General features: G+C 40.0%; 1 protein-coding gene across 2 annotated transcripts; it reads left to right on the top strand.

Moving 5' to 3' along the window:
- Nucleotides 1–4,636: 4,636 nt before the first annotated feature.
- Nucleotides 4,637–11,462, top strand: LOC113058593 (probable G protein-coupled receptor 85). 2 transcript variants are annotated; one of them, XM_026226636.1, is made up of 3 exons: nucleotides 4,637–4,778; nucleotides 5,916–7,822; nucleotides 10,380–11,462. In XM_026226636.1, the coding sequence occupies exon 2, from the start codon at nucleotides 6,071–6,073 to the stop codon at nucleotides 7,202–7,204; it is 1,134 nt and encodes a 377-aa protein (XP_026082421.1). In that variant the 5' UTR covers nucleotides 4,637–4,778; nucleotides 5,916–6,070; the 3' UTR covers nucleotides 7,205–7,822; nucleotides 10,380–11,462. The 2 variants fall into 2 exon arrangements, with proteins under 2 accessions (XP_026082421.1, XP_026082411.1); XM_026226626.1 differs by lacking the exon at nucleotides 10,380–11,462 and adding an exon at nucleotides 8,201–8,812.
- Nucleotides 11,463–12,151: the final 689 nt, after the last annotated feature.

Here is a 12,151-nt window from a genome sequence, read left to right as displayed (position 1 = left end):
AATCCCTATATAATAATATAATTTATCTATATTTTTTAAATATTAATATTAGTTTCAAATATACATATACTGTAAGGTATAATGCCATAAAATGACCTCATACAATGATACAAGATCATACTGACATTGGTCAAACTGCCAACTCCAACAGAGTCAGCTAAAAAAGAAAAAAGAAAAGAAAAAGAGCAGTACTGCTAGTCACCAGCATGTTCAACTTGTGTTTTGAATGTTGGTGTGCTGGTCTCTAGCTTCTTAAACACCACCCACGTGGCTTCATCATCGAGTTCTCCATAACCCTACCATCCCACCCGGCTCTGAGCGGCCCGTCGGTGCCCTGGTCATCGATCAGTGCTCAAATTGCAAAATATCGAAAAATGAGAGTGTTTCTCTAGCGGGTCAGGACAGCGCCATTTATCTCCTGCCCTATGTGTCCTGCATCCAAATGAACACTTAAGCAGAGAACTCGCATTTCAAACCAGGTGATAATCTCGGAGCCAGCATGAGGGAGGGACGGGAAACGGGTCGGCAGGAGGAAGACAAGGTCGTACAAGCACCACGGCAGGCTTACAAGGTCAATACTTTTTAGTTTGGCAGGTGTGAGCTAATTAAATTACATAGATCTGCGTGGCACGCAGACTCTAAACCCCCCTCCATGACATACGCCAATTAATCTGTGGCATGGGGTAAAAACTAAGAAACATCACTAGTGGAAACACTGGAGCAGATTTGTTTATTTCTGTCCAACTGGGCAGAGCTGGAGTCAGAGCTGGAAAAATCCCTAAAAAGTGAGATAGTGGAATAAAAAACATCATTCATGGCATTAAGTAAATAGAGGTAGACTGTCATTTGACATGAAGTGACACTTTTTATATACGACTATAAATTGTCAAGGGAGACCTACCAATCAAAGTGAATTATTACTGAGGACATTTGATGGCTTGATAATTTATCTTAATTTTTATCTTAGCTACTTTTTCGACGCTCACCTGCTGTCAGTGTGATAAAGAAGAATGCTCTTAAGAGGTTTCCAAAAACCATAAACAAACATGCACAGACACACATTATCAACAAGGGTTTTTTGAACACCAAATTAATGTAATATTAATACTTATTTACACAGACTGACATATTATGAACTCTGTGCAAACAAACGCTGTTTCGTTTTATTTTCAATCTTTGATGGAAATGTTTTTATGCTCTATTTGGAAACTTGAATAATTTCTAGCTCCGCTGTTATGAAACGATGTCTGGTGTTATTTGAATCTGATTTCCTTTGGTTAGTTTAACAAAGTTAATTTACATTTGTTAAGCCACCATTACGTTTTCAGTATTTTCTCGCTGGAAAAGTTCATGACAGACACCTTTGTCTTTCAAGAAAAAAATAAATATTTGGTTTTAAAAACACAAGTATGCACATATAGCCTTAGTGAGTTGTTTGGTTTAATTGGGTTGCATCACATCTGTTGTATTAACTACCATAAAAAAGATTCATAGGCAGCATAAAATGCACCCACGGACAGTTATCTTTTATTATAGGTCTGCATTAATGGGGTCACATTTGTGGATAATTTGATACTTTTATCTGAATTTCATATGACAATACTTTTTCTTCAAGGCCCTCCACATAGGAGTCCTTCATATACAATGTCCATTTCCAAAAGAGCTCATTATTCAATTCAAACTACAGTCAAAAGCTAATTACCTGATTACATAACCAAGACTTCAAAGATTTTTCTTGGCTCATAAGTAAGTTAGTAAGTAGATTAATGTCCTTTCTTTTATTTAAACCTATAGAGCTTTTCAGCCACAATGCCAAATTATAGGCAAACTCAGAGGACTCATTTGCTATTGATTCCCTTGAAAACCCTGGCTTTAGTTATACGTGTAGCAACCATGTTTTTGGCGCACTAATTACCATTAGTGTAACCACAGTTTTACTACAAATACCACGGTTAAACTATGGTTAGAGTAGCAAGACCATGGTAAATTTGTGGTTACCACGGTTTAATTATAGTATCTAAGTTTTTTTTTTTTTTAGTAAAGCCAAGGGCAATTTGAACAAAAGTCTCTTGTTAACCACAGACATTATTTTTCTCATTAAAAAAACTATATATTTAAAACATAAATCCTGTGTGTCATGAATATCAATACTTATATTAATACATATTTGAAACTGTTTTTGTTTTGTTTTATTATTAAGACAATAGGCTACTTAAAGTAATGCAGTCCCTGCAGTTGTGTTTTGGAGCAGGTTTTGTCATTTCCAGTAACTATTGTAAATAAACCGGTATTGTAAACAGGTAACTAGCTTGTTGCAAACAGCTACGAACTATATGTTCCAGTCAGCTTACAATGGATTTCCGAAATCTACCCTTTAAAAAAAAAAGAAGAAAAAAAAAAGGCTATGCACATTTGGGAGAGATTACGATTCATACTATGGGAAACGTATAAGGCCTAGCTCATGAATATTAATTACGCCATGCGGACGTTGTCATCCAATAGAGAAACAATATATTATTGTGATGCTGACGTCGAGTCTTTACTTTCCAATGGCTCGTCCAAGCTCTTGAATACTAATAAGCAAACCTTTCCCATAGTAGGTTTTGTAAAATCAGGAAAATCCGCGAGATCACATGACGCGTCGTCATTGCTCTTGCGCTTCCCTCCTCACAGGCGACCAACAACATGGCTCCCAAAGACCAAAACTCACTCGTGATGCTCTGCCTTTTGCTCCTGACGCTCGTCCAGACCGCCGAGGCGTTTGACGGGGGAGACGCGGCTGCTTTGCTGCTGGGCGCGACAGTGACGCTCGTGGGGGTCTGCGCGTGTCTGGGCTGGTATGCGCGCAGGCGAAACGGCCAGTTTTAATGACAGCCTGCTGACCAAGGCCTCATCCGGAAATGTGACTCAGTGCGTAAAGACTGCCAGTCCTTTATACTGAAAATAATTGGAAATGCGCGCAAAGGAAGGACCATTATAATATATGCTGTGGATAATATGAGCTATTGTTTGTATTTGACGCATTATCCTTATTATGTGGGACACTGAACACTTCCTGTTTCTGTGCGCCATGTGGGAAACTTCTACAACAGTATTAGCATTAAAAGCCCATTAGGTTATTACTGCATGACAAAAAGACCACAAGATCACATGCAGACGTTATCTGACACATTTCTATGGACTTGGACATATGGTGGACTTGATGTTGGTCTCCAGCCATGCTACAATCACTGCAAGACAATCCGCTTCCAGTTTCAACACTGTGATAAAAGCACTAAATTGTTAAATGGCTACTGCTTTTTCTGTCTGTATAAAGCATTGTCACTGACAGTGTGCTTTACAGAAGGAGGGCGATGCTTGCTTTGTGTGCTTATGTTAATATATTTTGTGAGCCTTGTGTGCCTTTTTGTTTTCAAGTAGGAGACTATATCTGTTGCAAACTGATGGACCATGTTTGAAGTCCTATGCATTAAAATTCTTTTCACTTGAACAAATTAGAAAAACTCATTTTAATTAGGTGTGGAAACAAGTTGTTTGTCTTTTTTGTGTGTGCAAATTGTACTCTTGGATATACAATTTGTACAGTATTGAGACATCAAGTCATTCCTTCTGTGTAATTTCATTAGTAAAATTCCAAATAAGTTACATTGATTTTCAAGAGTTATGGCACAGTCACTTTTTAGGGAAAACATCCACAAAAATACACGTGTTAGCTTCTAAATGATAAAGAAACAGCAGACTAAAATTAGTCTGAACACATGATTGTCAAAGACTTGTAGATCATGTTAAGATACTACTTGTCCATAGTTAGGACTGTTGACATGAAGGCATTTTAACACACATCAAAGCAACTTACATTGCACACAAGATATGCATTTTTTTTTTTTTCAATTTTTGGTTACTGAATCCAGGACAGCGGTGTTAATATTACATTCTACTGTTTGAACTAGGAACTTTAGCACTAAACTCGGGACTAGCTGGTAAAAGGTTGTTGCACTCATCTTACATTTTATCTGCTTTAGCATACATATATTTTTAATTATACATACTAAAGTGTTTAAACAATACCTTTGGGTTCACTCTATGTCCAGTGCCAACTATGCAATAGAATGAGACACCCATCTTGGTCTTTATTCAGGGCAATGATGTGCATCACACACAATAGGCCGTGTTAATTATTTATGTTGAGTAAATTTATCCCGTGCTGCTGAACCATATGTAATATAGGCACATAGACACAATGGATGAAATGATACTCCAATAAGTTAAGTTCAAGTTCAAAATCTTGTTCGTTAAACATAGAATAAATACAATGTATAAATAAGAAAACAGGATTGGCTTTACAATAAATAGATAATTTTCCATTCGTTTATTTATGTGCATGTGATAGACAGACAGATAGATAGATAGATAGATATTGCAGTGCATAAGAAATACATGTATAAAGTGACATAGGCTATGTACTGGACTACTGACATAATACATATACAGTATATACAGTAAACATTTATTATAACACATACGACGGCACATATGACAGTAGTACACTCTAATAAAGGGCGAAAGGGATCCGTGATGCTGCTGCACCCATCAGTGCAGATGATGCTGCTGCTCGGATCACAAATAGCGCCAGTGCGCATGCGCCGCCCGCACCGTTTACTGTATAATCACAGTGGGGGAAAAAGAGCAGGCAACAAAACTAAAGCTTTTTTTTTTACGACAAAGTGACTGCTGCCATGTAAATATCCGCCAGGGAAACAAAGGGGGACTTTCAACAGGTATGTTTTTAAATGATATTTTTATAGCGCTGTCTCTGTTGATCTCGATATTTGCATGCATGTATTTGAAGGAATTGCTGTGCCTATAATGGACGCTCAGCCATCCAGAAATCATTCCGATTTAAAAAATTTTTAAAAAATAAAATAGATCGTGTGTGTACTGAAATCATACGCAAACACCCTAAAGATCCGGTATCTGTTGCTTATTTTGATACAACGCTCTGAAACGTTTTCAATGGTGGATATTTTGTAAAAATGCAACTGGAGACACAAAGGTTTATTATTTTATTATATAGGGAAAGGCTCTTCGTGCGTTTAATATAAAAGAAACGGCAGGCTATTATATAGAGTCGATTTATAGACGCAAATCTATTGTTTGTTTATTTATTTTTACTCGAATTAGTCATCATACCAATACTAATAAACAATAAATCTAGGTTAGAGGGGGGATAAAACTGGAATGTAATTCTAAAGCTCGTGTTTTTTTCTCCCCGCAAATGACTTGCATGAAACTGTGTTGTTGCACTGAACGTCTGTATGAAAGACACAATAAGCTATATATTTAAAATATAACATGACGCATTTCTTCATATTCCTTTATACAGTCAATCATATGAGGATTCATGACTGATTCTGCACAGTATCATGATACACAGAGGGAATGAACACGGTCAGATTCTGCAGGATCTTTGGGTGTGATCAACAGCTTTTCTTGCTGCATTTCGACAAATGTTCCTTTCGGGTGTAGCGGATAGCAATCATTCGCTTTCAAGTCTTTTTCCATCATAGCACCAATGAATATGCCTCTAGACGGATGTCTAGCCATGATGATGAGCATCTTGTCGACTGCATTCTCTATCTTTGCCATTATTTATTTAATTTGCTTTGGAAAAAGGGGAGATGTTGGGGGTGGGGGTCTGTTATTTTAGCCAGGATTTATGTCAGTGTCCAATGCCGAATCCTTGTGCTGAATTAAGCAACTGTATGAGCTCGGCTCAGACAGCATACCGTTGGAGCCGCAATTTCGTATGCAATTAGAAAAGCAATGTGAATGACAAAAGAAATGAGCGATGCAACGCAAAGCCCCCCAGTTTGTTTTGTGTGAGCGAATCCTAATGGGTGGATCATGTTTTTCAGGGATCCTTTTAGGTGTGATGAGACAAAGGAACAAAGGATGCCTTAGAAGACAGTGACGAACAAGGCTGGAACCTGCTTCAAAGCACACCAGATGGATCTATCGCTCCACGCTCCATCCAGATCATGATACTTGGCTAAAGCTTTAAGCGTTCTCTATGATCCCTTCTCCATCTATGGCGAACTACAGCCATGCAGGGGACCACAACATCTTGCAGAATGTCTCTCCGCTCGCCACTTTCCTTAAACTGACCTCCCTGGGTTTCATCATCGGTGTTGGCGTGGTCGGAAACCTCCTGATCTCCATCCTGCTGGTCAAAGACAAGAGCCTTCATCGAGCGCCCTACTACTTCCTGCTGGACCTCTGCGCTTCGGACATCCTCCGCTCAGCCATCTGCTTCCCCTTCGTCTTTACCTCCGTCAAGAATGGCTCAGCCTGGACGTACGGCACGCTGACCTGCAAAGTGATCGCCTTCTTGGGCGTGCTCTCCTGTTTCCACACTGCTTTCATGCTGTTCTGCGTTAGCGTGACGCGGTACCTGGCCATCGCCCACCACCGCTTTTACACCAAGCGGCTGACCTTCTGGACATGCCTGGCCGTCATATGCATGGTGTGGACGCTGTCGGTAGCCATGGCATTCCCTCCGGTGCTGGACGTGGGGACGTACTCCTTCATCCGCGAGGAGGACCAGTGCACCTTCCAGCACCGCTCCTTCCGTGCTAATGACTCATTGGGCTTCATGCTGCTCCTTGCACTCATCCTCCTGGCCACCCAGCTTGTCTACCTCAAGCTCATCTTTTTCGTCCACGACCGCCGAAAGATGAAGCCGGTGCAGTTCGTGCCCGCCGTCAGCCAGAACTGGACCTTCCACGGCCCGGGGGCGAGCGGTCAGGCTGCAGCGAACTGGCTGGCGGGCTTCGGCCGGGGCCCCACGCCTCCGACCCTGCTGGGAATCCGGCAGAACACTAATGCGGCGGGCCGCAGGCGTCTGCTGGTGCTGGACGAGTTTAAGACAGAAAAGAGGATAAGCAGGATGTTCTACATCATTACCTTCTTCTTCCTGAGCCTGTGGGGACCCTACCTGGTAGCCTGCTACTGGAGGGTGTTCGCACGAGGCCCAGTGATCCCAGGAGGTTACCTGACGGCAGCTGTGTGGATGAGCTTTGCCCAGGCGGGAGTCAACCCCTTCATCTGCATCTTCTCCAACCGGGAGCTCCGGAGATGCTTCAGCACCACGCTCCTCTACTGCAGAAAATCCAGGTTACCGAGGGAACCCTACTGTGTTATATGAAGGTTCAGTGGCGTTTCTTGTTTCTCCGATGTGGTTTATGTTTGGATGCCCTGGATGATCAGGGATGTGTTCAGTTGTACAGCTCTCTCCTCCTCATCCTTCTCCCATTCCTCTCGCTCCCCTTTTGAGGCCTGTAGTTGAACCGTCTGAATGGAATATGATGACGAACAGACAAAGGACACGTCCCGCGTTTATGTTCTAGTAAACAGCTGATGCGAAAGGCCATTTGAAACCCAACACGCAAAAAAAAAAAAAAAGAAGAAGAAGAAAAAACTGAAAAAAGAAACATGGAAAAAATGGAAAGAATAGAATAAACGGATACGTCGAGAAGGGACTGGCCTTTGCTTTGGATATCTGGAAGACTCTGGAAAGGGTGTAAAGAAATCAAACTGTTACCTTAAGGAATCACTGGAATTTGTGTCTAAAAAGTTGCACTAACGAGAAGACCCGAAGATGCTTTTTTTGCGCCGTCACATTGCAAGGATGTCTTGTTTTTCCCAAACTGAAATACGAATGCTTTAATCTGCAACAGACTTCTCTTTCACTGTAAGTAAACAAAACATGTGGGGTGACTAACTGTTGGAATACACCTTCACAAGAGGATAAATTGGTTTAAATGTAAGTGATATCTTTTTTTCCTTTTAGGGTGGGGTTAGGGCGGGCTGGTGGGTGGGTCTTAAAAGGGAGGGTACTGTCGTGTGGTTTCCAAAATTGCAACTTAAATTATTTCCTGTAGTTTTATGATCCATATGGTATGTCTCTGTTGTCTGGCAATGTTATTTTCTTATCTCATTTTTCTAAGTCTAAAAACTACTGTTTGAATTTTAAAACGTTGCTCTTGAGAACCTTGTACTTAAACTGACAGTGGAGAACCAGTTATGCTAAGTTCAGTGTGGCATATCCATGTACCCGAACATGCCAATTTTGTTACAGATACCACTCCAGCTGTTCTTGCCTTAATGGTTCTGGTGTATTCTTCATGTTTTCATTTGCAAGGTGAGGGTTGCTTTTGAAATACACTCCTCTAAAATGTCTCCTTGAGGCATATCGGGATGCTTTCCACATCAGGGTGAAGTGCATGTTCATTTGAAACACGGTATCCACCATCACTATCACAGGTACAGCCCGTGCACCGACAGCCCATTTCTTACCCTGTAACATTTGCTAAACCCCAGCGAGTGCGCAGAGCACAGGGAGCATGTGTGTGTGGACGTCTGTGCGTGAGTGTGTGTGTGTGTGTGTGTGTGCTTGGCGAACAGCTGTCATGTCAAGACCAGAGCCTTAGTCTGAAATCTTGCACAATTTGTAAAAAATGTAATAGGAAAAACAAAAAACATTGTATTTAAGGCACAGAGTCTTGTTTCTACTTTCCCAACATTTGCTCTCTACTAATTGTTTTGATTAACTTACTTTTTTCTCTTGTGGCCATTTTAATATTTATTCTGTATTCTTTTTGTATATTATAGGTAGATAGTGTGTAAGTTTGTGAGTCTTTCATTTTGAAGTCCCGAATGTGAGTACTGTTTAAGTTAGGACTGCAATTGCTGAAAGTTAACTGTGTAATCTGTTGCTTACATTTTTGAAAATAAAATTTTACATTTTGCAAAACCTGTTCTTGCTATTTACTCTAAAAAGCACCAGCTTGGTCCCACGCTTGGTTTAGCAGGCCCAAATCGAAACGAAAGCTCAATTAGCGGGGAAAACATGTATAAATATTGACCGAGGCAGGCTAACTAGCTTATCTTTGCTATTAATGAGTGCTTCGCATTGAACTGTCATGATTAGTCTCTCGCTAATATGTTTCCGTGGCCTGTTTGTGTTCCTGTTTAATTACTGTAAAAACGTCCTCTTGTCTCCTCTCTGATATTACTCTCCAAAACATGGCTCACTTTAGCCATTATGTGCTTTTTGCTTTGTCACTTTACCTCTTCATCTTTTCTATTTCTGGCTAATTTTGGACTGTGTGAAGTTTGTTTGGATGCCACTTTTCCCTTGTGAGTGCTTCTGAAAGTGATGAATTATCTCTGCATTCTGCGATAGAACACAACAACAGAGTTTTCCTCAGTTAAAAGTAGTATTTTCGTTGCGTATTTCGAGCTGACCTGAAAAATGCTTCAAGTGGGCATGCATTTGCTGCAAAATCACCCAGTTATGATCTGAGGGGTGTCATTAATATCACTGGGAAGTTCTTCATTTAACTGCAGCCTTCGTCCAAATCCATTTAGGTTTTGTAGGCGACCAGGGATGCTTTCATTTGAGTCCATTAGCCCTTAAGTAATAGGACACTGGTTAAAACAGATCCTGCCAAATATTTCACCAGCCTCAATTGAAAGCCTTGGATTTTATGTAAACACCCATAGAAATTTTGACAAATGTGGGGCGCTGTACATCTAAATTAGGAATGGAGGTCCCAGAGCGAAGCCTGGTGCAATTATACTGTGATTTTAGCTGTAGTTTCCTTTGTAAAGGTCACCATTGTCTTATAACCTCATGTCAAAATTATATCATCAAAAGTGTCAAGTAAGATGACAAAGTTTAGGACCCATTTGGGGCATTTTCAGTCTCTATGATTCATGTCTTTGAGGTTAATGTCATATTTGATCGTGCCAATTAAATTACACAATTTTCTATGGGATTGATGCTAATATATACAGTGGAGAAAATATTTATTTGATCCCCTGCTGATTCTGTAATTTATATGGTAGGTTTACTTTAATGGATAGAGACAGAATACCTACCAAAAAAAACAAGAAAAAAAAACACATATATATAGGATAGAGATTGATTTGCATTTCGGTGAGTGAAATTATTATTTGATCCCCTACCAACCAGCAAGAATTCTGGCTTCCACAGATTGGTTATGTGTACATGTGGAAAACTTATTAGTCCTGAGCAGTCCTTAGCCATCTTCAAGAATCGGCTTAAAACACATCTCTTCCATCTTTATTTGACCCTCTAACTTTGCACTCACTATTCTAATTCTATTCTTAAAAAAAATCAAACCAAGATTACACGCCCTTGCTACGTGTACTGTGTTAAGCTAACTGAGACTTGTTATAGCACTTATTTATCATTGCTCTTTTTGTTGTTTTTGATTGCTTACACTGCCCTCATTTGTAAGTCGCTTTAGATAAAAGCATCTGCTAAATGAATAAAATTATGTAATCTTCCCAAGGTCTCCCACCACCATGAGCAAGACCAAAGAGCTGTCAAAGGATGTCAGAGACAAGATAGTAGCTCTACACAAGGCTCGAATGGGCTACAAGACCATCAGCAAGAAGCTTGGTGAGGAGACAACTGTTGGTGTGATTATTCGGAAATGGAAGAAATATAAAACAACAATCAAGTCGCCCTCGGTCTGGAGCTCTGTGCAAGATCTTGTCTCATGGGATAAGGATGATCAGAAGGTGAGGGATCAGCCCCAAACTACACGGGAGGAGCTTGTTAATGATCTTAAGGCAGTTGGGACCACAGTCACCAAGCAAACCATTGGTAACACACTGCACCACAATGGACTGATATCCTGCTCGAGAAGACACATGTACAGGCCTGTTTAAAGTTTGCCAAAGAACATCTAAATGATTCAGAGAAGTCTTGGGAGAAAGAGTTAGTGGTTAGAGTGGTTAGATAAGGCCAAAATTGAGCTCTTTGGCATTAACCCGACTCGCCATGTTTGAAAGGAAAGAAATGCTGACTATGAGCCCAAGTACACCATCTCTACAGTCAAGCACAGAGGTGGAAACATTATGCCTTGGGGCCGGTTTAAAGTGTACAGGACGACTTCACTGCATTGAGGGGCAAATGGACGGGGCCATGTACTGTAAAATATTGGACGAGAATGTCCTTCCCTCAGAACACTGAAGATGGGTCATGGATAAGTCTTCAAGGATTGCAATGACCCGAAACATATCCCGAAGGCAACAAAGGAGTGGCTCAAAAAGAAGCACATTAAGGTCATGGAGCGGCCTAGCCAGTCTCCAAACCTCAATCTTATAGAAAATCTGTGGAGGGAGCTGAAACTTAAAGTTGCCAAATGACAGCCAAAAAACCTTAAGGAAAGAGGAGTGGATCAAATTCCATCCTGAGATGTGTGCAAACCTGTTGAGCAACTACAAAAACACGGGTTTCTAAACAAAGTGTTAAGTCATGTTTTGCTTGGGTATCAAATAGTGAAATGCAAATCGGTTTCTAACCTATATAATGTGTGTTTTTTATTTTTTGGGATTTTTTTGTTGATATTCTGTTCCTATATGTTAAAATAAACCTACCATAAAAAATACAGACCCTTCATTTTTTTGTAAGTGGGCAAATTTTACAAAATCAGCAGGGGGTCAAATAAATATTTTCCCCACTGCAACATTATGTGTACAACATTTTGATACATTTGTTCCTAGCAAACCCCTTGCTCACTAATAAGCTCAGTGAATGTAAATTCTTTAAACTGACTATTTTAAAGAATTTGGTTTGTTTGTTTATTCCTTGTCTAAAACATGACCTATGAAATGCAAGTCTATGCGAAAGACGCCGAGATTCATTAACCAGTGCCATTGTAAAAATACATTATCCACAGACATATTTGCAACCCATTAATTCTGCAACCAAAAGTGTTTAATAATGGGGGATTATAGAGGTAATGTAAAATAGTATTCAGCAGGTCATGTGATGTAAACATGGCAACCACCATGTGTGTAACACAACAAGACCATTAGACCATATACAGTATGACTTATGTGAGTGTACAAACATCTTTATTCGCTGTTTATTTTTTGTTAAATGTTAAACCAAAACTATTTAGTGCTCTTTGAATGTAACTGAAAAGTATGATGAGCTTAACAGAACCCTCTTACTTTTCATATGCCCACTTTTCACAAATCCAATTAATTGCAAATTACCCCTATTTTTCTCACGGAATATTCAAATTCCCTCATAAATACATAACATTATAAA

Source organism: Carassius auratus, chromosome 4 (genome assembly GCF_003368295.1).
Source record: "Carassius auratus strain Wakin chromosome 4, ASM336829v1, whole genome shotgun sequence".
NCBI classification, from domain to species: domain Eukaryota; kingdom Metazoa; phylum Chordata; class Actinopteri; order Cypriniformes; family Cyprinidae; genus Carassius; species Carassius auratus.
The sequence above is the reverse complement of the archived record's forward strand: the minus strand, read 5'-3'. Positions and strand labels throughout refer to the sequence as shown.

What these genes read in the sequence shown, in the direction of transcription:
- LOC113058593 (XM_026226636.1), top strand. Translation starts at nt 6,071, where the DNA reads ATGATCCCTTCTCCATCTATGGCGAACTACAGCCATGCAGGGGACCAC.